The sequence below is a fragment of the Nyctereutes procyonoides genome, unplaced genomic scaffold, assembly GCF_905146905.1.
Source record: "Nyctereutes procyonoides isolate TBG_1078 unplaced genomic scaffold, NYPRO_anot_genome, whole genome shotgun sequence".
In the NCBI taxonomy this organism is placed as follows: domain Eukaryota; kingdom Metazoa; phylum Chordata; class Mammalia; order Carnivora; family Canidae; genus Nyctereutes; species Nyctereutes procyonoides.
In genome coordinates, this window is record NW_026575049.1 from 6,949,997 (window position 1) to 6,976,441 (window position 26,445).

Genomic DNA, 26,445 nt, shown 5'->3' on the forward strand with positions numbered 1-26,445 from the left:
CCGGGAGCCTGACGTGGGATGCGATCCCGGGTCTCCAGGATCGCGCCCTGGGCCAAAGGCAGGCGCCAAACCGCTGCGCCACCCAGGGATCCCGCATCATTCTGATTATAAAATGCAACTTCTCACCTGACCATATATTATAGAAAGAACACGAACTTAATATAAAGGAAGTAGAGTTTTCCAACTCTATTTCAAACTCTATTTCAAACTCTGGAAATAGAGTTTTCCCAACCCTATTTGACCACCTTCTCCTCCCCGGGTATCAATCAAGACAGGAAATAACTAACGTTCAAACTTCAGATGTGTTTTATCTGTATTTCCTTGTTAACCTAACAGTTAAGATTAAGCAACTATTTCATGTGTTCTGAGTAACAAATAAATATCCCGCCTCAAATTGCCAAGTGAAACATGTTTCTCCTATCTATAGGATTTATTGAACTTTAGGCATAGATTTTATGAAATGTTTACTTTGAATTATTTGTCTGTCATCTTATGCTATCCTCATGCTTTCCACCATACAATTTGTAAGTTATTATAAACTCAGCATCTTAAAATAAGGGATGGGTGATACAAAAAAATTACCAAATACACATCCCACTGATTCCATTCCTTTTACTTATTTTAATCTTTTTTCCCCCACAGGTCATAGAGCTGAATATATGACTACAAGGTAGGAAAATATTTTATTGTAATTCATTGTGTCTCTCTTTTTTTTTTCTTTAATGACAAGCATCTGTTCAGTGCTGTGAGAATGAACGTGTTTTGTTAACACGGAAGATCATTTTGACTCGACAAAACATAGTAACGTGAAATGTTTGGGGTTCTCACCAAACCAGATTTGCTCTGGGAGATCTGAGCATTTCCCAGTGTAATTATAAAGCTCTTTAATGAGTAGACTGCTTAAGGAAGACCTAAATTGAATGGGCTTGGTTTATCTGATCCAAAACACTTTCAGTTCCTAGGAATAGTCTGATTTGATAATTTAATTAAGAAGCAACATTATGTGCACATCTGCTATGTTAGCAAATAGAAAGCATGATCAGTAACTTTCTGCTCCTACTTTTCCATAAAACATAGAAATATATCGAACCCTCAGGATTTTAGCTTCTTACCCCATTTGGGTTTACATTAAAGATTTAACTTTTAATATTACAGCCATCTTGCAATTTTTTCTTTCTTTCTTTCTTTCTTTTTTTTTTTTTTTTTTTCCTTTTTCCATTCATAAAGGGATTTTGAAGCTACTTACTGCTGAGAAAGAAAAGCCTTTTTGGAAGCAGATTAGATTCTGATTTAAGTTGGAAAAAAGTTTGCAACTTTTATTTTTCTGTGCCAGCATTTCTTTTTTTTTCTTCTTTTTTTTTTTTTTGTGCCAGCATTTCTGTAACAGCCAGAAATTATTCTAATTAACCTAGCTAGACTTTACACTCATGAAGCAGAGTTCTCTTTGAGGTGAGAGGCATGTAGAACACTGGTGTGTGTGTGCGTGTGTGTGTGTGTGTGTGTTGTAATAATTGGCAAGTTGATTTTCAAGGCTCTATAATGTTTCTGCTGGGCAGTTTATACAAAAGGAAGCCTCTCTTCTTGGTGAATCAACTAGAAAGATACACCTGGTGACTTGTCTAAATGTTACAAAAATACTGAGGTGTTTTTTTTTTCCTACCTCATGTGCATGACAAAGAGGAATATTCTGCATAATATGCAGTTTATGAAGCTTTTTTTTCATACATATTATCTCTTTGTGCTATCGAGTGGTTAACCTGTTGTCTGTGTATTATAATGTCAGGCACTTCAAAAAAGGATTTGTGTTAAAAAGGGAGGAATACAAATATATTAATCTGCAGTAAGAACTGTCATTGCTAAAAGACTAGATACTCATGTTGACCCGACTCGTGCTTCCTCTCCTCCACATGGGGTCCTACACAGGAGGCCAGATTATCCAGAAGTCCTATGGGAGACACCAAACCAGAACGTGTCACACAACCCAAGTGTTGAATGGCATGGCCCCGGTTCTGTTCACTGGATGTGTACATGGTAAAGCCAGAGCCATCAGGCACCTGATAAGCCACCTCTGCCGCAGAAAGTACTTTGATAAGCACTCGGCAGTTTGTTTTCATGTCAGGTTTCTTTCCCAACGACCGTCTTCACATCTGCCTCCTACTTTAGAATAGTCAGGAGAGGCAACTTGCAGGCCTATGGTAGACAACTCAAGAGATATATCTTCCGTTGCCCCAACCGGGGGTATTCTGCTCGTCTGAGTCACACAGGAACAATGATCTAGCCCTCCTAGGGGGCTTTGGCTCCACTACAGGATTTCCTTGTCCCATGAATCGGTGACCAAATGAGCAGAGTCTGTGTTCTTACCCCTTAGCTTTGCCAACGGCTCCAGGTGTCAGCAAGTGTGCAGCTCTGCTGGGCCTTGTCATAACTTTTTTTTTTTTTCTAATTTCTGTGTTGGATGCTTTGAGATCTTGGGGCTTTGCTGATCTTGGAGGGGACTGTCACTCCCAAGGTTAGTCAATTCATTGAAATAGTGAAGGTCCAGTGCTCAAGTATGCCTTTTTGTGTGTGAACCATCCAATCCAGACCCTACCCCCCCCAACCACACCCTTTAGGCTTTCACATTCAAGGTCACTCTCCCCCTTCCCTGATCACCACAAAGCCCAGTACCAGACAACTAGAATCAGTCCCTATTCCCAGAGCCCACCAATTCAATTTAGCCAATCCTAAACCTGCTTACCCTCCCTTGTTCATTCCTTCCAGTGGAAAACACAGCATTGCCTGCACTCCCTCTGCCTCCCCAACTGACCTCGGGTGTACCCCTCCCCCATGTAGTTCCATGCCCCCTCCCCTTGGAGGTGTGGGTAACAAACTGCAATGGCAGTTGCTTCTGATCTGTTGGCCTCACCATACCTGAATAAAAATAAAGTCTACATTTTAAAACACTTGTAAAATAACAAAGGGCACCTGGGTAGTGCATTCAGTTGGGCATTGATGCTTGGTTTCAGCTCAAGGTCACGAGATTGAGACCATCGTTGGGCTCTGCGCTGAGGGCGGAGTCTGCTTGAGGCTCTCTTTGCCTCTCCCTCGGCCCTCTCTTCCCTCCCCCCATAAATAAATTAAATTTTAAAATCTTTAAAAATCACTTATAAAATAATGAAAAGAGTGGCTGAAATCAAGCAAGTGCAGTTAAACCCTTTGGTGGGTGACTGTCTTGGTTCTTATGCCCACAAGATCCTTTCCTCTGTGAATAGCACAGAATCCAGGGTCTAGAAGAGATTTCAGAAACTTCAGCAGTGGCCGGACATGACATGCCCCCGGTAGAAGTTTCCATATTCACGTCTAGACACTTGAGAAAACTCCTCTTAACCTCTCAAGCACGTGGGGCTTCAGGTACCACTTGCTGCACACCCTGTTAGCCCTGTAAGCCCACCAGCTAGTTGAGTCTTAGAATTTACCGGTGGAAGGCGAGCAGGTTTGCTCCTCTGCCTCCCTTGATAGCCTAAGAATATATTGATAGTATCTTATGAATCTAGTCCGGCTTCCTCATACTCTTGGGATTTTGTTGCTCACCTAGCCTCCGTAAGCTTCAGTGAACTGGAAAGGTAATTCTTCCTAGACAGTCTGCAGCGTAATGAAGGGCTTTGCCTAATTTCCAGGTGTGAGGTATACCCTCATATAAGCCTTCCAATTAAGAAGTTAAAATATGACTGTCTGGAGAGCAGTCCTGGGACTCTTCCACGTGTTCTAGTCAGCACAGTTGTAGAAGCTGAGTCAGGTGCTTCTGGCCTTCTGTGCTCTAAAGAAAGAGGCCAGAAAGGCTCCCTCTCTCCATGACAGAGCAAGATGATGCAGGGTCTCAATAGAGTGTGAGGTGCACCTGATACACATCCGTTAGAGAGACTAGCTTAGGCCTCGAAGCAAGCAGACTGGAGATGGAGAATCCAGAACAGAATAAAGGGGTGCCTCCTAATGCTCTAAATATTTAAGCGATGAGATAGTTTGTTATAAAGAAATAATAATTCAAATGAGCCTGTATCCACCCCCTCCCCAAGAAAACACCGAAACCCCAAACTCATATTTCGCTTGTGACCCCACCAGTAGTCACTTTTGCATAAACTAAAGCCCCAGTCGTATCTGAGGAATATTGAACGGATGAGATGTTATTTGCAGTGAAGAATTATGTTGTAACTAAAAATGTTATATTTAATTTCTCATATTGGGATTTATCAAGAGCCCTGATTTTTATGACTCATTGGGTTTTCTGTGTGACTCATAAGCAAGTCGAGTTTGTAACACTTGGCCAGATATCCCATTTTTAAACAAACTAGCAAACAAATGTCATATACAGCATGCAAGAAAAGGGTAGTCTGAATGCATGGTTTGTATAGTTTTTGATTACATAGGTGAAAGTAAATAAATGGGAAAGGGGGGAAGGACTATTTTCCCCCATGGGTGGGGGTGGAGAGGGAACACAAGAATTCCTGTTTGTTTGATTTTGATGTGACCTATGGGTGTTTAATTTATTGTTTGATTTCTGCCGTGCTCAGTAATTATATTCCCTTCCCTTAGGCCTCCAAATGTTCCCCCTAAGCCCCAGAAACACAGGAAGTCCAGACCCCGCTCACAGTATAATGCTAAGTTGTTTAATGGGGATTTGGAAACATTCGTCAAGGTACTGGCACCAGCCATCTGAGTGGCTGATCTCCATGCTTCTTACTATAATGGTCTCAGCCTCTCATAAAAGGAGGCAGGTCATTATGTCCAAGTCTGTCCTGGGGCTCTTTGCTTTCCCAGAAAATCAATATAATATTTCCTGAAGTCAGAGAGGAAAGAATATTTGGTTTGAGCGCCTTCAGTAGAGAAAATAAATGTGGGTATTATGCTGGCAAAAGAGAAGGCCCTCTTCCTTTCTTAAAAAATGGGTGGGGCCATAATTTGTGCAAAAAGGAAAAGAGCTACCTGATAAAATACTCTGTTTTTACTCATGCAAATTAGATGGCACAAAATTGTTAAAGTATATTGTTAGGGTAGCTCTGAAGCACAGCAAGAGTTTGGATTTCCCATGACTTTAGGAATTCATTATATTGGATAAATTGTAAGACCCTGTGGTCTGTATCTTGTATCTCTGCTGTGTTTACTCTGTCTTCTTTTTCATCCTGTATTTCTGATAATGCTTCTAGCCGAGGACGAAGGAACTCACACGCGAGACATCAGGTATAGTGCTACAGGGAGGCAAGGGCACAGCCTCTTTTGCTCCTGGTATCATTTTCAAATCATAATCATGCTTGGCTTTAATTAGATGTTTTGAGGTCTTTGAAAGAAAAATGTTTGCAGTTGGAAATTAGGTTTAAAAATAGGTTTTACTATTTATAGATTCCTCTCTCAGTATAGAAAGGAATTATAGAAATCAAACACTGACTTAAGAGGAATTGTCATTTCTAGTAAAAGTGGATAAACACTTAGTTTTTGCCTTACGTATTTGGCAGTTGTACCAAGTTTGAGTCGAAGGCTTTTGTTAAGGCAAGTCGATATTCAATACCAAATGCACGTTAGTACCAGATTATGGACCCTCGTATAAATTATACAAAAAAGAGAAGAGCTTTCTCTTTCGTGGCTAACATTTTATGTCACGGACTCCAGTGTTTCTGAAGAGTAAATTTATGTAGGAAACCACATCATTAGCAACCTCCCTTAATATGCTACAGATGTCTTCATGTCTTTAAAGGGAGATCTTGTCAAATATGTGCACTAATGGGTAAAAATGTGTGTGCGCGCATGTGGCAAGGACAGATAGATAGATACACATATGCTTGCACACACACAGAGATTGAAAGCCACCGGACAGTCTAAATTGCAATCACAAACCCACTGCTGTAAGCCTCCAAAGAGTCTTATTGGCTCTAATTTAATATAAAATTATTGTCAAATTTGATTAGTTTCCCAGCCCAAGGCTTATAAGCAGGGGCAAATTAGATGGAGAGAAGGGAAGATAAAGATAAGATGAGAGCAGAGATGTGCAGCTGATGGCCTGGCAGAGAAAGGATATAGAAAAGCTCAAAGAAACAAGTGTATGATTCTGTTATATTTGATAACACGGTACGAGGGTGACTGCTTAAGATGCTAGGATAGCTCACATTTTTAAAATATTTTTTCATTAAGAACAGTTAATGGAAACCAAATTTAGGTGCTAAAGAAGGAGTAAACCAGTTATCATGGGCAATTCACTTAGGTAAGCTCTTGCACGTCCCAGATGGCATATTAGAGAATCTTGGGTTATAGCAGTGAAACAGTGGATCTCGAGATCCCTGTGCTTCTGAAAAGTGCTCCATCAGTTGAGGTCCCCACAAATCACTGTGAGACAGCAAGAGCAAATCAGCTTTCCTTTTTCCTGTGGGGAAACTGAGGCACAAAGGGATAGATTTGAATGGTACGTGGAGCACAGCCCATTGTTTCACTTCTGATAAAATATTTTCCACCACAGCATCTGGCATCCATGAAATGAAATCAGAACACACACACACACACACACACACACACACACACACACACTTATTCCTTTTTTGACCACAAAATTCATTGTATCTGAATAAAATACTGATGGTAAGCAAACGATTGGCAATTACCTGAGTAAATGTAAATACGAAAAGATTTGTTTAAATAATGTCCAAACTTAAGACATTTTTATTTAGAACTCTCTTAGTGCAAACATTTTTCTTTTAATAACATTTTATTCTTTCTTTTTGTTTTAATACTAAGTTCTTAGCAGAAGTGCGAACTAATATTCTCCTTTTATCACTTACATTTAAATATTTGTTGCTCTTTTAGATTACAGTGTTAAGTGAATTGTTCGTGTAAGAGTTACTTCCCCTAAAACACACTTGTATCTTAAAGAAAAATCCCCTCACATACTCAGTAAGTGTCGATGTAATTACATTGCTCTTCTTGAGCTAACTAGTCCACACTAAAGAGTTTTTATTCTTAAGGACCTTCTCTAAGAAATTAATAAAATGTACATCCCTAAAACAAATTAGCTAATTAGAGAAGCTTAATACAGTCTCCAGAAGTGATTGAAGCATTAACTGGTTTACACACTGATTAGATGGTCTTAAAACCTAAAATAAAACTATTCCTCACAAGTGTATTAGCCATTCTAGGAATAGTAAAGAGTTTTAATGGCTCAGCTGCATTATTCCCAGTCCTTCCCCTGTTACTTAAGTGGAAAGGTTAGTGGATTCTGAATTGTTCTAATATATTAAAGCAACCAAATTCTTCTTGTGTTTCAGAATAAAATTCCTCATGAATTAGTACCTGATGTCTGCTAATTCATTTTGAACCTCCATGTTTCCTGTAAAGATCTAATTCCTGAAAGAGCAGAGTCTCTAAAAGTACATGAACAATAACTCCATAGTCAGTAACCTTCTTTAACTACATGGAGTGCATGGCATTGATACATATTTAACTGTGACTTCAGCAGCTCCTTCATCTCATCTGTCATCCTATACATGTTTTAAAACATTTCCAGAATTCACATTTGTTCAGTAGAGTGCACTGACTATATTACAAGATGTGGGGAAAGAGGCCAAAAAACTGCCCCTTCCTCAGGAAACAAGATCTAATGGGATGTGCATTTGTGCAGTTTTTTCATAAGCCTAAAAATGATGAAAAATCTATAAGGATGAGTAAGTTCTGATGCAAACCAAATGGATATATAACACATTATAATCATCTATAAAGCAGTCTTCATATCATGCATCTGGAAGCATGTAAGTTTGTTTTATAACAGTTATCATCCAGATGGCGTGCTCTCAGGGATGTCACAGAGAGGATCCCGAGATGTCTGAAAGGTTGGGTTTAGTGACCAGTACAGCCAGTCAGCCCTAAGGTGCTGTGGTTGGAATACACAGAGTTCTCTATAGGTCCATTACATTAATTACTTGTATAAATAACCCTTAATAAAAGGAGTGATTCATGTGTTCACTTTGATACATGAGCCTAAAAATAAGTAAAAGAGATGAATTAGCTTTGACATCTTTAGACATAACAGAGGAGACTGAAACAGAATTGCCTTAATCGTATTTAATTTGGTTTGCTCCAGAACTGAAATATACCTTTGGTTAAATATAATTTTTATTTTTGGCCTTAGTGGAACATTTTAGAGGGGGAAGTATTTGGAAATGATCATCTAAAAGAGTAAAAAAGTACTCTTCAATTAGGGTTAAACTGTGAACTTTATTATTATGTGTGATTTATGCCTCTCTTTTGTGGTTGACTGGTTTCCATCTCTTTACCCAGGACTCGGGACAGATTATCCCTCTCATTGTGGAAAGCTGTATTCGGTTCATCAATCTCTATGGTAAGGCATAAACTATGGAATTCTTCTTTTTTTTTTGGGGGTTTTTTAAAAGGATTGATTGATTGATTTATGTAATTGCTACACCCAACGTGGGGCTTGAACTCACAACGCTGAGATCCAGAGTCACATGCTCCACTGACTGAGCCAGCCAGGTGCCCCTGAAATTCTTACTTAAAAAAAAAAAAATCCTTAGGGTCACTTCAGTAAATGTGTCTTTTCATTTAACGTTTGGTTATTGGGAAAAGGGGGACCTAGAGGTTGTGATGGGATTTCTCAACCTCTCCATCTTCTGTTCTCTTTAGGTCTTCAGCATCAGGGGATTTTCAGAGTGTCTGGTTCCCAGGTGGAAGTCAATGATATTAAAAATTCATTTGAGAGAGGTAACTGCATGTCCGTACCCATAAGCAAACCATGTCAAAAAGGCATCATCTGCTCTACATTAAAGTGGCATACTCATTCCATATATTGGAAGTGACTCATCCCAGCTGCACGTCAGGAATGTTTTCCTTCCTCTTAATACCACCCCCAGACTCCTTCCCCCTGACCTTAGTTGGTGCCTTACTCTCTTTGTAATTGGCTATCAAATAAATCCTACTGCACTGTTACTTCGCACATTATAACTAGCAAAACACTTTAGTGTTAGGCAGACCCAGAATCAGATCACTCTTCCAGTTACTGATCATTTGATTTCAGTCAAGTTGCTCCTCTTCTGTTTGGGCTTCAGTTTCATCATCTGTGGAATTCCAGGATTGGTGTAAGGATTAGGTATAATCAGTGAAAATGCCTGACTCTGTGGGGATGGCTTAATTAATGCACCTCGATTGTAATGATTTCTGTCATGTCCACTTCTGGCTACGTCTGCACCTTCCTTCCTCGGCTTGGAAGTCAAGCCAAGCATGCAGAGTGAGGGGCATCATGGCATGGAGGCAAGGCAAGCTTCTCTCTCTCTGCCCCTTTTCCCTTGGCAGGGAGCCCTTGAAAGTTTGAAACCTTGGTAGAAGTGGTAAACTTGGAGCCAGATTGTTTTCCTGTTCCAAGTTCTCTGACTGAAAATGATGTGTAGAGCAGAGTAGCCTGCCCTCTCAGCAGCTAAGCGGTCCACGTCTCTTATAGGAACCATATTCAGCATAATTTGAAATATATAAAGCATCGGTTTCCTGTGCCAGTCCCCGCAAGCAAACTGCTTCATTATTTTTCCTTGGAAACTCCCCTAGTATTTGTTATTTGTTTCTGATCTCTTTGGGTGAGGCATTCTCCCAGTGGGGGGGGGGGGGGGATATTTTGGTGAATTTGTGTTCAGTGATCTGCCAAAGAAAGTGGAGAAAAAGGAATCACAAGTCCCTGAAAATAAGCTGCCTAAGAGGCCAAAAAAAATAGTTTGAAATGTACAGTTTTTTATGAACCTTGGAACAGACCTGTGATTAAAAATTGGAGTTTGATTTCATTAAGGCTGCATATTATGTTGAGCTTAAGAAATGTTTTTTAACTTCTTAATTTTAATCTCAAAAAAAAGAATTTTAATCTCAATTTAATTCTGAGGGGAGTGGAATAGCCATGCCAATTATGTACATTTTAAAACTGCTTACCATAAAGAATAATATAATTTCATCTCTGTGATATATTTTTTAAATTTCTACCTTTTATACAAATCCCTGGTACTGGGGATCCCTGGGTGGCCCAGCAGTTTAGTGCCTGCCTTTGGCCCAGGGCACGATCCTAGAGATCCAGGATTGAATCCCACGTCGGGCTCCCTGCATGGAGCCTGCTTCTCCCTCTGCCTGTGTCTCTGCCTCTCTCTCTCTCTCTCTATCATGAGTAAATAAATAAAATCTTTAAAAAAAAAAAAAAACAAATCCCTGGTACTATTAAGGGTACATTTTCAAATTCCTCTGTCTGATTCCCAAATCTTACACTGCTGAATGCAGCTTTCATATGTGCCATGAACACCATTGTGTCATTGCGGGAAACATTTGTTCAATTGTAGGTATTCATCATTAGATGCATCCTATAATATTTCTGATATTGTAACTATATTTTATATTTTTCCCAGTAGGATAAAATACAGAATGTAGTATTTGAATTCATATCAAGCTAAGATTAGATTTTAACTTTAAGTCCCACAATATTTTATTTTAAGATTTGAGTAACTCATAAGGGATTCTTTGGTAACATAAGATATTTAAAAAGCTTTATTTCAGCAAACTATTTTTAGGTTAATCATGGGTTGGGATATCTAAACCAATTATTTTAATTTTAGTACCATATAATCTTTCATAAAGTATAATTAAAAGATACATGTATATATAGAAATGGGTGTGAGTATAGAAACATATTTTTGTTCAGAGAAAAAAAGAGAAAGCACTGTGCACGTAACTAATTTTTTTTTTTTTGTAGGTGAAAACCCCTTGGCTGATGACCAGAGTAACCATGATATTAACTCAGTTGCTGGCGTTCTGAAGCTCTATTTCCGTGGGCTGGAAAACCCCCTCTTTCCTAAGGAAAGATTTAATGATCTGATTTCTTGTATCAGTAAGTGGATTTCTTTCTTTTTTTTTTTTTTTTAAGTCTTTCCCCACCAAAACTGTTTCACTAACCAATTTCCTGGAAAAGGCAGTGACCCCTCTTCACATAACCTCCCCCTAACCATTACCCCATTACCACCAAATTTTTGAGACCATTTGTTTTCTTTCTGGATCCAACATGAGTCATCCTCCCAGCTGTGGCCTCTCCCTCAACTGAGTGGGTTTCACTCCTGAACATCACAAGCTCCATAGAGCCCAAGAGCTTCCCACTTAGTGGTTGGAATAGAGCAGAAAGGCAGGTGCCAACCTGCTAAGGGAGAAGAGGAAGTTGTAAGCATGGAATGTGACTTCTTTTTTGGCTTTTGGCTCTTCTCTTTCTTTGCCAGTCTTTGGACTGGAGTAATTTTTCCATCTGGTTATGTCCAGAACTAAGGTAAAATGACATAAATGGTCATTAGTACGGTGCAGGGATGCCAGGTGGTAATTACCTGTCCACGGGCATCCGCAGCCAATAGGCAGAGCTGCTCTGAGACTAATGCAGGACATCCCATGACACTGATGATGATGAGCAGCAGCAGATAGAGCATGCTGGTTTATTCAGGGAGGCTTCTGACACTATAGGACAGAAGGTGAAAGTAATAATCCCGGGAATTAGGTATTAACCACATGGAGTTCCATTCCTCCCAAAATGCCATGCCCTTCTTAGTCTCAGTTCCCAGGCAGGAGCCTAGAGCTGACTCAGATCACATAGCAAGGACAGTAAGAATACGGATCGAGGGCACCTGGGTGGCTCAGCGGTTGAGCGTCTGTCTGTCTTTGGCTCAGGGCGTGACCCCGGGGTCCTGAGATCGAGTCCCGTGTCAGGCTCCCCGCAAGGAGCCTGCTTCTCCCTCTGCCTGTGTCTCTGCCTCTCTGTGTCTCTCATGAATAAATAAATAAATGTTTAAAAAAAAGAAAGAAAGAAAGAAAGAAAGAAGGACCAAGTGCCTCTGAGGAAGAAACCTCACCCACCCCCCACTTCCCAACCAGTTTACCCTCTAATCCCCAAGTCCTACTGACCTCAAAAATCCTTCCAGCTTGCGCTTCCTTGCCCATTGCCATCACCAGCGCTGCGGCTCCTCCCTGGGGCTGCTGCTAACTGTCTCCTCGGTGGACTCCGTCCCTGCTTCTGGGTTGTGTCATCTTTTGCCACCACCCGTCCTCCGGACCATTCCATCCTTCACCCTGCCCCTGGATCCGACAGGGCAGATTGGGTTACGTCACTCCCACCCACCCCCCCTTTTTAAGACCTATTGCAGGATTTCCCACCTGAAGGCACAACCTGGGTATGACCAGCTCATAGAATCGAATTCTTCCTCTATCTGATCTCTTCCTACTCGCGTGCACGCCTCTCCTGCCACCCTTTCCCTGTTTATATATCAGCAGTAGCAAACAGCAGGCATGCCAGGCCATCGCCTACCTGTGTGCCTTTGCCCACTCTCTTTGGTCCGCTGTCTCTGGTAGCTGTTTGGCATCTGCTGGGAAGGCTTTCCTGACCTGGCACTCCTCCTAGCCTGCCATCCTCCCCGCCACCCCAGCAGAGCCAGCCACTCTCTCCTCTACTGACATTCCACTGTGTGCGTAGGTCCATCATTTTTCTTAATGTCCCACATTGACGGTGTTTAACCCCTTCCCCCTCTGCTAGGGAGAGAATTCAGGAAAGAGGCTCCAAATGCAGGCTTTGGGCTCCAATAGCCTAGGTCCAGATTGCTCCCCAGCTCTATGACCTTCGGCAGGTTTCTCCAGATTGCTCCCCAGCTCTATGACCTTCGGCAGGTTTCTTACCCTCTCTGCATGTAGTTCCATCAGCTGTCAGGTAGGGAGCATAGCAGACCGTATATATCACAGGGCTGTGAGCATTTAATGAGTATTAATACCTGTAAAGGGCCAAGAAGAGTGCCTGGCAAAGAGTATATTCCATGAAATGCCTCCAGTGAACTCCAAGGCCTGTGAGGTCTTAATAGATTATTCAATTTTGCAGCCCTTAATACTCCGCAGGGTGAATTCCAGGTACGTGCTAAGTACCAAATTCATTGTTGTCAATTGTCTTCACCAAAATTCCTTTGGTGGAATTCATGCCTAAAATCCTGGCTCTCGCTGGACTGAGTTCCCCGGTCGTTATTCCCCCTACCCCCATCCCACACAGCCTGATGTTTTGTGTTGGATTCAGAAGTGTGCCTGTGGTGTCCATTCCAAGGCCCTTACACAGCCTGAGTCATCACAGCAGGCCTGTGACCCAGCTGGAAAGAACAGAAAAGGAGGTGTCATGCTTCTGGAATTCTCCTTTGGCCTTGTCCAAGAGATTTTCCTTACCTCCTAGCCAGAAAGCTTTAATCTGGAAAAATAATAAGGCACTGTACGGTACTTAGTGGTTTTCTAGGTACATACATCCTATCAGCGTTTCTGCTCACATGTACCAGTAGGATAAAGCACCTTGGACTGCCTTGTCTGTATTGTAGAAGGACTTCATACTTTCACTGACCAAGAAATATTATTTCCTTGTGGTTGTTAATATCTGAACCATAGAGTCGGAAAGATCAGGGTTCAAATGCTAGCTTCACCACTTGGTAACTTGGTAACCTTGGGCAGAGATTGATACTTAATCTTACTGAATTATCTGTTGTTTTACCTATTTCATAAAGTCTGTGTGAAGAATAAACGAGATGATTCATATAAAGTGCAGCATTGTGCCTGGCACACGGTAAACCCCAATAAATGTTGCTAGCTATCATCATGGCAACTGTTATGACTACCCCCACTATGATCTGAGGTCATCTATGCCAGCACCTCGGTTAGCCACTTACCAGTCTGTCTGATCCTTGACATAATTACCTCGCATGCATTTAGAAATGATGCTAGTATAACCCAGAAGCATCGTTGTGGTGGTTCCAGCATGATTTTTCCCAGCCCATAAAGTGTTTCGTAACAATTGAAGTCAAGCTGTCTCACAGTGGAAGAGTCAGGCTTAGCGAAATATAAGGATCGTTGGGGAAGAAAATGGAAAATCTATGGAAATATCTTTCTTTTCATGCAGTGTCTTACGTGTGCAAGTGAAGAAGTTGCAAAGACATCCCCACTGTATTAAAACAGTAGATTGATTAGAGAATGAATGAATGAATGAATGAATGAATGAATGAATAAAACAGTAGATTGATGAAAAACAATGGATTAATCATCTTCAGGTTAGGGGCGCCTGGGGGGCTCAGTTGGTTAAGCATCTGCCTTCGGCTCAGGTTATGATCCCGGGGTCCAGGAATCAAGCCCTGCATCAGGCTCCCTGGTCGGTGGGGAGCCTACTTCTCCCTCTCCTCTGTGCTTGAGCTCCTCTGTCGCTGTCTCTGTCTCTGTCTCTCTCTCTCTCAAGTAAATAAAATATTTTTTAAAAATTAAAAAAAAATAATCCTCGGATTAATTTTTATGAAAATAGTCTCTATCCCAAGACCTGCATCTCAGAGAAGCAGGTGTCCAGGGCTTAAGCCTGCTAAGGATGCTAATCAGACATTTACCTGTGCTGGTAAGTTAAGTAGTATTGTCCCTGTTTTGGTTAGTGCTGTAGATACAGAGTTGCATAGTGTTGAGCTGTCTACCCCAACCCTACTTTTCCCCATAAGTCCTGTTATATTTTAGTGCATAGTTTTGCAGAATAGGATGTTTTTCAATAACACATAAAGAGTGACACTGTATCTAATGACGCCTTTTCTTCCAACATCTAATCTCTTAAAAAGGAGGGGATTTCTAGCCATTATTGAGTATTGATCTCTAAGCATTTTCTCATACCAGTGTGACCTGGATGTACCATGTTTTTTCTGGATTTTCATTAAATTCTTTGAGAATGGTATAATATGTTATTCATCCTTATGTCTTCTCATCGATGTTAGGATTTTTGATCATTTGAACCATTGGTTAATTGCCTACGATCTGCAAAACTTTCTAGGGATTCAAAGACTTGATTTTTGCATTCAGAAGGTTTAAAAAAGAATAAGGGAGTGCAGATATTTACAAATAAATGCAGTCTAAGTTAGTATGTAATAGAAGCACAAAGATTTAGAAACTCTAGGAGAGAGAGAGATCTCACATGAGTTGATTGTTTTTATCCATGTCATCTTCTCTTAGCATTGTCATAATTGGATTGATTTTTCCTATTAAGCAAATATCATGTGATATTTACTTTGTATAGAAAAATCTTCCCTTTGCATCTTTTTTAAGAGTTTATGTAGGTCTCTGAAGTTCCTGAGGGGCTCAGTTGGCAAAGGCCAAACATCCAACTCTTGATTTGGGCTCAGGTCATGATCTCAGGTCGTGATATCGAGCCCCCCTCCCCAGTGGGCTCTATGGGACTCCTCTCCCTCTCTCTAAAATCTTTTTTTTATGTAAAAAAGTTTACATAGGTCTCTGGTTACCACTACTTTTTGCTTACTTATTTTTGGAGCATTTGGGAAAGATTTTTTTTTAAGTGATAAGTTATTAATGTGGGACATTTTATTTATGTCCCAAAATACTATAGTCTCTGGAAGCTTGCAAATATATGTAGTAAAAGAAAATGGGTATTAGCACGCTCTCGCTCACTCTCTCTCAAAAACAAAACTTATCTGGATAAAGACCTGGATGACTCCAGTGCAATATAAATTTGAAGTGACAAACTTGGTAGTTTCTCACCCGAAAATTGTTTGTGTTTGGTTGGGTTTTTTGTTTGTTTTTGTTTGTTTGTTTGTAAACCATCCACTTTGTGAATAGTTTTGTAACTGCTCCAGACTAAGCCCACGTATTCTAGGCAGCTTCTAGAATATACATATGCCATGGCTTTGAGATTCCCTGGGGCGGAAGTCCAAAAGACTTGCCCTAGATGAGCTAATCAAGCAATTCGTGATCTTTCCTGGCTGCCTCAGGGCTGAGCCCAGATGACACATTTGCACTTCATTTTACATTTTGTGTTACTATCTAGATGACTACTTGAGCACAAGGAAACTTTTTTTTAGGAGGGCCTTTTACCTATCACAGTACCAACATGTGGTCTTGGAGAATACTTGAAAAATACACAGATGCACGTAGAACAAAATACGATCCCCCATCCTCAAAGAGAATCAGTGGTGTATAGACATTTTGTTGCATGTCCTTCTGCTCTTTTTATGTTCATGCGCACACACAATTTTTTTTAACAACCAAAGTAGAACTGTACTGTCCATTCTGTTCATAATCAACCTTCTGTTTGACTCTTTTATTATACATAATTTCAAACATCTGTAAAAAAGATACAAAAAATTGTAAAGAACCCCAGTATAAACAATCACCTAACTTTAACAATTTTCATTTCTTGGACAAAATTATCCCATTTCTATCCCTTCCATCATCTCCCTGACATTCTAACACTTCCTCTGCATATACAAATCTCTGGAAGATAAGGATTCTTTTTTTTTTTATACAACATAGCCATGATGTCATTGTTATACCTTAAAAAATAACAATAATTCCTAAATTCACAGAACTCAATCTATTAATGATTATTAGAAAGATTTGCAAGCATTTCATTTCCTACTTAGATGAGCAGCTGGTAATTCTCATATCGAGGCTAAGCCAAGATTCTTCTAAATGTACTAGGACATCTCTTGGTTTTTCTCTTTCCCTTTTCATTCACACACATATGCTATTGATGCACACAACTGATTAAGACCTTGACGTTGTTAGAACCTAACAGTGAACCTAAAAATGACCTGGGACTAGCAAACTCACCTTGAACGCTGCCCATTCAGCTTTGCAGCTCAGAAATATTGTGTGGCTGCCCTTAAATAAACCATCTCTAAATGTGGCCATTCATTTCCTTCCCTGCTGTCATACTTGAGGATGAATTTGCATCCGGTGATTTATTATTTGTTTTCTGACAAATACTTTTGCAAATAGTGCCAAATAGAGGAACTGGCATTTCCAGAGTGTAATGGCCATTTGTGTTTTTTGCCATTTTCTGAAGTAACTTGTGTTTATGCAGTGAATATTTCACACACGTTCACACGGAGCCATCAGAGCCCCGTGCTGTGAAGTTGGGATGCTGACCTGGGAACCTGGCAGGGCTGGGAAAAAAAAACATGAACAAGCCTAGGGAGCTTGGAGCATGTGACCAAGATTGGATGAATTTCACTTTTCCCTAATTACATGAGATCCTGGAATGTGGAAACAAGGGCCAGCTTAAAAGAAATTCAGATGAAATACTGATTTTTCCTTACTGACAACTTTTCTGCGAGGAAGAAAAGATGCATCTTTTCACGTGGCATAAAATTTGAAAGACTATGAATTGCCACACTCAGAGGCAGCTGGGAAGGCACATTAATCAGAGCCTATGGAGCAACCATAAATTTCCACCTGCTAACTGGACTCCGGAGAGTACATGAGTCATTAGTACCAGAGCAGGGCTCCTGTAGGATGTACGCTGCAGGCCTGTTGAGCAAGCAGCCAGGTAATACCTGAGTCCTGCCCACAGCCACCATGCTCTGAGGCCTTCGGGACAGATGGATTTGCTACTAGTTCAGGAAAGCCAGCAGTTCTGTTTTGCTTTGATTTATGTTTACGGTGGTTGCAGAGACTGTATACCAGCCTCCCATAATTTCATCTAGTCCTTTTGGTGTCATTTTTTGTACATTCTTGTTGCCTTTCTCTCCTGAAATCTTTCATTTACGTCTCATGATGCCTTCCTCTCCCAATTCTTTTTAAATTGTGGTAAAATTTATAGAACATAAAGCTTATCATCCTATCCATTTTTAAGTGTACAGTTCAGTGGCATTAAATACATTCACACTGTTGTGTAATCACCACCACCGCCCATCTCTACAACTTTTTCATCCTCCCAAACTGAAGCTCTACGCCCAGAAAGCAACTCCCCCTAACCCCTGACAACCACTGTGCTGCTTTCTGCCTCTATGACCTTGACTACTCTAGATACCTTGTGTAATTGGAATCAAACAGTATTTGTCTTCTTGTGGCTTGCTTATTTTACTTAGGTTGTCTTCAAGATTCATCCAGATTGTATGAGAATTTCATTTCTTTTTTAAGGCTGAATAAGGTTCCTTGGGGGGTGGGTGTATATATATATATATATATATACACCTCATTTGTTTATCCACTCATCCATCAGTGATTGTTTGGGTTATTTCTGCCTCTTGGCTGTCACAAATAATGCTGCTGTGAAATTGGTATATCGATACCTGTTCTGTGGAAGTGTTGAATCACGGTATTGTACACCTGGAACTAAAACTACACTGTATGTCAACCAACTGGAATTTAAATAAAAAACTTTTAAAAAATCAATTAGTTAAAAGAAAAGTAACCTCCAAACAAATAAATAAATACCTGCTCCCCCAGGGTTTTGTTGGGTTTTTTTTTAAGATTTTTTAAAATTTATTCATGAGAGACACAGGCAGAGGGAGAAGCAGGCACCCTGCAGGGAGTCCGATGTGGGACTCGATCCCAGGACCCCAGGATCACGACCTGAGCCGAAGGCAGATGCTCAACCACTGAGCCACCCAGGTGCCTCCCCACCACCCCCCACCACCAATTATGTTTAAATGAAAGTCTGAAACTACTTTTAAGGGGTAGGGGGAACTCACTTTAGAACTGAGAGATAGAAACAAGAGGATCTTAAATTAAACCTCTTGGGTGTAATGCCTGTGTCTTCTTCTAGCCTGAAAATGGCTTGTCCACTCTGGGATTTGACAAAGATTAAAGATCAGTAATATATGAAGAGTAGTTCCTTTCATATTCTTTCCTTTTTTTCTCTAAGACCCCCAGATTAGGCTGAAGTTGCTAAAGCCTTCTCCCTGACAGTTGACCTTAACCTTATACTGAGGATTAGCCTGGAGAATCAGTAGACTTCACTTCTGAAACAGTCCACGTCCTCAGTAAACAATGACAGAAGCTTTATTGTTATTTTGTTTTTAATCCTAACCCTTATATGGATCTATTTGTGGCTAGAAAAGAGTAGAAGTTATTGCCAGTCAGGAGACCATTAATGGAACAGTTCGTCACTGCAATTTATAATTTGCATAAATATATTAAACCTTGCAACTGTTTGGTGTGAGGCATAAATAGAAAGTCATTTATGCACATAGTTTTTTAAGGACCAGAGAATAGATGCTAGTAAATCTCAATATTTACTTTTAAGAATGAGTCATAAGTCATTTCAAGTCAAGGCTGAGAACCACTGGTTTAAGAGGAATTGGAATGGGAAACTGAATTAGGAAAGTATTATCGTGGTCCAAGTTAAAAATAATAGACTTCGATTACAAAATTAGCAGCGAGATATCCAGGGGTAGAAGCAACAGAACTTCTGTTCTACGCAAAAATGAAAAATGAAGCGAAAATACCACCTTCCTAGAAGGGATGGTCCTAAGCTTGAGACCAGATGTGCTTGCCATTGAAGAGAACAAGCAGAGATCCTTGAAGGCTGACTACATTTATAGGTCAGAAAGGGTCAGAAAACTGAGAAGTAGAAAGAGAATCAGTTGGCTGTTGTGTCAGAAATGAAGTCCTGGGGGGTGGGGGGTAGCAGGCAGCCTGAGATTTTCAAGTAGGATATTTGAATATCTCAAGAGCAATTAAGAGCAAATGTAGTAATATGAAATTAGATTAAGCTTCAGAAATGTTTCTGAAATATTCTTTGAAAATTTTTTCCCAGGAGTGCCTGACTGGCTCACTCAGAGCATGCAACACTTGATCTTGAGGTCATGAGTTCTAGCCCCGTGTTAGGCATGGAACCTACTTAATTAAAGAAAAATAATAAATAAATTGAAAAAGAAATATTTTTCCCAAACGTATCCTTACTGGACATCTTCAAAGTTGTGCTTTATAAAGGGGGTGCCTGGCTGGCTCAGTTGGAGCATGCAGGTTTTGATCTTGGGTTTATGGGTTCAAGCTCCACCATGGGCATAGAGATTGCTTAAAAATAAAATCTTTTTTAAAAAATCTATTTTACTTGATAAAGTACTTTGAAATCCAAGAAAGACAACCAGCTTAAACAGAATAGATCTTAGTCCTAGCTCTACCCATCCAGCCAAGTAACGGGGTAAGCTGCTTACCATTCTCGTCTTCCTAATCCATTAAATGGCGATGACATTGCATGCCCTGCCTACCCCACAGTATTGTTATCTGCGTTAAATTGGACAGCAAATAGGAAAATGTATTGTAAAATACAGACCACTGTGCAAATAATGGAGTATTAGTACTAACTTTTTTGGCTGCTGTTCACAGGCACTTTTGTGTTTAGAAGCTTTGGACAATTTGTATTGCTAGGAAAGAGGTATAAAATAATACTGGGAAGTCCCAGGTACCCCTGTCTTCAGCGAGCTCACTCTCCGACAGGGAAGACAGGAGAAGGAAGTAAATAACTGTAAACACCAGGGTATGAGTTCTGTGAGAGCAGGAACCAAGTCGCAAACGTATTTCTAATGCCTAACTCAGTACTTGAAACCTAGTAGGCTCTCCTAAAATGTGTGTTTAAAATTTGATGAAATAACATAATACAAAGTAAAAAGTCATATCAATAAAACACTATGATAGTTTTGAGGATGGAGAGGTTCAAAACCTGGTATGTGGCCTGAATCATAGGAACACACAAATAAATAGAGGAGGAATCAATGAATCATAGGGGAGATGTGCCCCAAAACTACTTTGGGTGACATGCAGCTTTTGAAACGAGTTGAAACCATGTCAGATGCAAAATCCAGGAAGAGCAGCAAGTGAAAAAAATGATTTCTAAACCTAGAAGACGCTAAGTTGCTCAAGACCATGGCAGTCAGAGAAAAGTGATGGGTCAGAGAAGATGCTCTCAGAAGTGGTATTATAGCCAAGCTGATCACTTATTCACTGCTTTGTTTTGGTTTTGGGTTTTTTTATTCACTGTTTTTGGTTACAACTGCATCTCACCAGGGGCTTGCTTATGGTCAGATATGAAATTTGGTCCCCAGTGTTCTCTAGGCTCCATGCCCAGCACGGAGCCCAACGCGGAGCCTGAACTCACGACCCCTGAGATCAAGACCCGAGCTGAGATCATAACCAACACCCAGTGTTCTGCTTTAAATGTGGCAAGTGAAACAGTCCTGACCATGTTCTCTTCTGTCCGCAGGAATAGATAATCTCTATGAGAGGGCGCTTCACATCCGCAAACTCCTCCTGACCTTGCCCAGGTCCGTCCTGATAGTGATGAGGTACCTCTTTGCCTTCCTCAATCAGTAAGTACCCCTAATACTCTAATACTCTGCCCAAATGCCTGTCCCGCACTTCCATTTGCACTGCTCTGAATTCTGTCTTTGTTCTTGGATTCTACAAAATGGCCATTGGGTCCCATTTGTCAGCAGAGTCGAGGAGAAGATGATTGAATATAGACTGGAGCTGTGTTTTTCTTCCAGCAGATCAAGGTCCTTGTGTGATAGCTGAAAGATGCAGAAACTGTGGCCATACATGCAAAAATATACAAATATCACCAAAAAGAACATTTGACAGTGAAATATGTGTTTTTCCAACTTCCACCCAAAGCTAATGTCATGAACATTTTTGTCAAAATGATGTAAACCGCCTGCTCACTGCAGAAAATTTCTGTGATTCTTCATGTGGAAATCAAGGAAGGAGGGGAACTATAGATGCGAATTATATGCGGATCCAAAAAAGAACTTCTGCAAACTCAATATAATGAGACGTTGTCGAGAAGAAGATATTTATAAAAGGCTCAGCATCGATGTAACAGAAACCTTAAAAAAATCACTGCATTATTTTCAAGGAAACTTTTAATTTAAGCACCTTGACTTTTCATTTGTTTGACTTCCTTGTAATAAAAATGGGCCCCACTATACGAACACCTTCCCCAAGTCCTAGCTAAGGGTCCCCTTGCTAATTTAAGGATCTAGCTAAGTCCTTGGAAATAAAAGAATCTAGGAAGAGTAAGCTCGGGGACAGTGCCTTTTCCTTCTGACATGGTTTGGGTTCTCCCTTCCCCAAATTAGGATATTTTTCTCTTCTCTATTTTTTTTTCTTTTTGGAGGTTTAGAGTTCTCACAAGCCTTGGGGACTTACTACAGTCCTGCTGACTTTTACTGAAATCATACCCACCGAGGCTGACCCCAGAAACCAGGTATCATCCAATGGGGAGATGCTTGCAGAGACCTAAAATATGCACGAATGACAGTAGGAACCCGTTTGTATAGAAATCACCACTAGAAACAGGATCTAGAGAGATGGAGCCTCATTGACCAAGGGGTTTTAAAAACATGCAGGCTTGCTGACCTGGGCGGCGAGCGGGAGGGCTCCGAAGCTCCAGCGAGCTGCTGAGCAGTGGCCTGAGCTCGGGCAGCCACACATCACAGAGGAGTTGCTGTGGGGCCAGCTCTATCCAGAGGTGTCCCCTGAGGAGCTCTGCCCCTTGCTGGCGAACATGAAGGGGATCCTTATGTCTGTTGTATCTGTTGCATCAGCAGACATGGATTTCAGCCAGCCAGAGGGGTTCTTGACAGCTCAGAAACCAAAAAGCAAGGTGGGATCACTTCTGACCAAGCTGCCATCAGTTCCAAATTCTGGAAGACCCATAAGACAGAAATTCGAGAGAGCCCCATGAACCAGAGCCATTGGGACTGTGGGCTGGGGGCCTGAGCTGCAGAGTTCATGGCAAATCCCAGGCAAGGCACTCGGCTCATGTGCACACCCCTCTTGCCATAATGGGGCTGGAAATAGGGAAAAGTAGCCTGGAATCTGAATTTCTCTGTTGCATTTGACCTGCCTCGCTGAAGATGAAGTTCTTGGAGCACAGGTGCTCATGATCCCTCCCTAGTTAGTGACTTGGGTTGAGTTTTGTTATTGTTGTTGTTGTTGTTGTTGTTGTTTTGATCTTATTCCCTCATTAGGATTAAATCCTCAAATGAAAAAAAAAAAATCCAGAGACTTGCCATCTTCACCTTTCCTTGCACGTGCCCCCCTTCCCCAGTGTGGAGTGCCTCAAGTTCCCCCCGGGCCCTCTACATGCTGTCCTCACCAAATTTTCCTGGCACACCTGAGCAAAACCCACTTCGAACCAATAAACCACAATAGCCTAGGAAGGCAGACTGGGCATCAAGAAAGTTCTCACAACCTGAATCTAACTTGCCACGTATCTCAACAAAAGAGCAAACGACATGCCACCAGTCAGCCGGCTGGCATTGCTTCCAGCATTTCTGCCCAGAGATGCCCCCTGGGGCTCGCTGCACCTGCCTTCGTGCAGAAACCAGCCCCAACCTCTAGGGTGGGATGCTTGGGACAGGAATTAGAACAGAGAAAGCCTCCTGTCCCTTAATTGTAAAATCGAAACATGGTTATATAACATTTTTATAACAAGATTTTGCTCTTCAAGCCAGCACTAAATTTAAGATCCAGAAAGATTAACTGTGACTCTCCCCACTGAGCTCACATGTGTCTTTTGAAAATTAGGCCGTTCTTATTCTGAGTCTCACTTCTCCTCCGTGCATCCATTTTCCAGATGATCTGTAACATGATCGTTGCCTTTACTCTGAACCTCTTTAAAGAGCGTATGCTTGAGAAATGGCAGAAGGAAAAGACATATGTTAGCTGAGGAAATTACCCTTTTGTGTTTTCTGCTTTCTAGGCTATCTTATTTCCCAAAATGGGTAAAGGATCAGGTCATGTGGTATTTCCTTTTCTTTGTGTCTGTCACCATCCCACAAATGTCACTGAGTCTTTTTTTTTTCTTCTTCTTCCATTTGTCATCTGTTCACCTGGATTTCACATTTCCTTCCACAATTGACATTTGATTCTTGGAAAGATCATGTCTCTGGCTTCTCCCTAGAACAGCACCTTTTGCACATGTTCCAGGCAGAGCAATAAAGAGCTGCCTTATTTTGAGTCACTTGTAGAAAATATCTCACAAATATCTGCTGGCCTGAATTTACAAATTAGGACTAGACAACCAGAAATTTCCCCCCAAGTCTGTAGCCTGCCAGCTCTACGAGGAATGGGAGTTTTGTCGTTGCCACGACATCTTTTTTGACATTGACTGTTGGGTAGTTCTGGTAGTCTTCCCCCAAAGCAGATTATAAAGCCCAGAGTTGTTTGCTTGCTTTCAGGGGTCACAAAGAAAAGGTGCTTTGTTTTCCTCTAGGCTTTCCTCAAGATTTATAAGGGAGAACTGAAATCTGAGATGTTTTTGAGTAGGTGGGAGGACACTTTAAAGATATCCACAAGGCTTTATGGAGCTCACTACTGCCCTTCCCGCATCTACTGGAATGGCATTTAGAGCCTCACCATAGTGTTTGTGAACAAAACTCATTTACTTGATCCTGGTCTCCGTTGTAATCAAAATTATCTTAAGCTCTGTTCTGGCTTTGAAAAATGCCACTTAATTAAGCAAGGAGGATTTATATTCCCCTTTTAGTTCTTCCTAGCTGAAAAGTTAGAAGTTGCTTTATTTTCTTTGTAATTTGCTGAGGCAACTTAAAAGAGATTGAACATTATCTTATTCTGATGATAAAAACCAAACAAAATGCTTTGGATCCCTATTTTCAGAATATAAAGTTTCTTATCTAAAACATCAATTTTCTTTTTTTCTCTCCTGTTCTTTTGTAACCCTTTTCTTTTCCTTCGTAGCCTTTCACAGTACAGTGATGAGAACATGATGGACCCTTATAACCTGGCCATTTGTTTTGGTCCCACGTTGATGCCCGTCCCAGAAATACAGGATCAAGTGTCTTGCCAGGCTCATGTGAATGAAATTGTCAAAACCATAATCATCCACCATGAAACTATTTTCCCAGATGCTAAAGAGCTGGATGGCCCTATTTATGAGAAATGTATGGCTGGAGACGATTATTGGTAAGTCCGGGAATTTTAGTTTTTCACACCCCTGGGAAAATTATGAAAGAACAGATATCGATTTAATTAAGAAAAAGAATTGACTGGAAGTTGCCAAAGATTCCAATTTTTAAAAAGAAGAAGCAGGAACACTTGAGATAAATTACAATACTAAGATGCATGACAGCACTGGCCTCTTATTGTGGAAATTTCTATTCATCCCTCCCTTTTCCCTGAGAATGATACCTTTTTTTTTTTTTGTATGATAGTCACAGAGAGAGAGAGAGAGAGGCAGAGACACAGGCAGAGGGAGAAGCAGGCTCCATGCACCAGGAGCCCGACATGGGATTCGATCCCGGGTCTCCAGGATCGCGCCTTGGGCCAAAGGCAGGCGCCAAACCGCTGCGCCACCCAGGGATCCTGAATGATACCTTTTTAAATGGATCCACCCTACTGTATCATCTGTAGAGAATAACGGTTTCAAAACGTATTATATGGAGCTGCATTAATTTTACTGTTTTATCAGGCAAAGATAACTGATTGAACTGACAGATTGCATTTTTCATTCTGAAATAGTTTGGGCTCTATATAAAGAATTTCAGGGGCACCCGAGGGGCTCAGTCACTTAAGCATCTGGCTTCAGCTCAGGTCATGATCCTGGGGTCCCTGCTCTGTGTGGAGCCTGCTTCTCCCTGTCCTCCCCACTTGTGCTCTCTCAGTCGCTATCTCTGTCTCTCTCTCTCTCTCTCTAAAATAAATAAATAAACTCTTTTCTAAAAAATAAAAATACTCCAGATTTATCATTATAAAGGAGCCCTGTTAACCAAATATGTTTTCATTCTTAATAATATCCATTCTTACTAATTAGTATTATCCTAACCAATGATAGTAGTGCTGGTCATCTTAAGCAAATTTATTTTATTTAATTTGGGACACCTGGGTGGCTCAGCGGTTGAACACCTACTTTTGGCTCATGGTGTGATCCCGAGGTCCTGGGATCATGTCCCACATCAGGCTCCCTGTGAGGATCCTGCTTCTCCCTCTACCTGTGTCTCTGCCTCTCTCTCTGTCTCTCATGAATAAATAAATCCTTAAAATATATATTTTTATTTTAACTAATTTATTATTAATTATGCCATTGGATTAAAAAGTGTTTAATATGGCCGTGTAGTCCCCGATGAAGTGTGAATATGGGGGTGGTACAGTCATTTGAATAATCCCAAAGGCAGGGAACCCTAACATGTTTGTGCTCACTATGTGATCTCTGAATTCCTGCTTCTAAGAAGCCACCTGCAATAAAAGTAGCTTTGCTTCCTGGAGCCCCTACTACAAACTGAAGTTGACTATTTCCAGAAGCACTCCTTTCTAAATGTAAACAACAAAGCATGATAGATCCCAGTTCTATGGTGCATCCAGAAATTTGACACCTGAATTCAGAAGTATCTACTCGAGCACTTAGTGTGTGCAAGGTACTGAGTGAGCTTGGCTCTAGGAAGAGAAGTGAATAAAACTCAGCGCTGCTGAGATGCATAATTTTATTTTCATCGTTGTATTGATTGCAAGGCCAATATTCAGGGCTGTATCAGTAAGTTCTGTTGTCTTGTTCCTTTTATCAAAGAGCAACATGTGGAGGTCTGGTCAATATTGTCTGATACATTGGATCCTAAGACTTTTGTGGTCACTACTTTTTTACAGACAGACCCCATAATAGAGAGTCTTGGA

At 40.9% G+C, this 26,445-nt stretch overlaps 1 protein-coding gene across 2 annotated transcripts in view; it reads left to right on the top strand.

The window, feature by feature from the left end:
- Window positions 1-26,445, top strand: part of SRGAP1 (SLIT-ROBO Rho GTPase activating protein 1) — a 265,045-nt gene that overhangs the window by 217,921 nt on the left and 20,679 nt on the right. Inside the window, exons 11-17 of one of the 2 annotated variants that reach the window (XM_055328681.1) lie at window positions 643-670; window positions 4,570-4,672; window positions 8,293-8,353; window positions 8,656-8,733; window positions 10,748-10,882; window positions 21,020-21,125; window positions 24,520-24,744. In XM_055328681.1, the coding sequence (XP_055184656.1) occupies window positions 643-670; window positions 4,570-4,672; window positions 8,293-8,353; window positions 8,656-8,733; window positions 10,748-10,882; window positions 21,020-21,125; window positions 24,520-24,744 (736 nt within the window). Of the gene's footprint in view, window positions 1-642; window positions 671-4,569; window positions 4,673-5,180; window positions 5,215-8,292; window positions 8,354-8,655; window positions 8,734-10,747; window positions 10,883-21,019; window positions 21,126-24,519; window positions 24,745-26,445 lie in introns of both variants that reach the window. The other variant, XM_055328682.1, reaches the window with a different exon arrangement.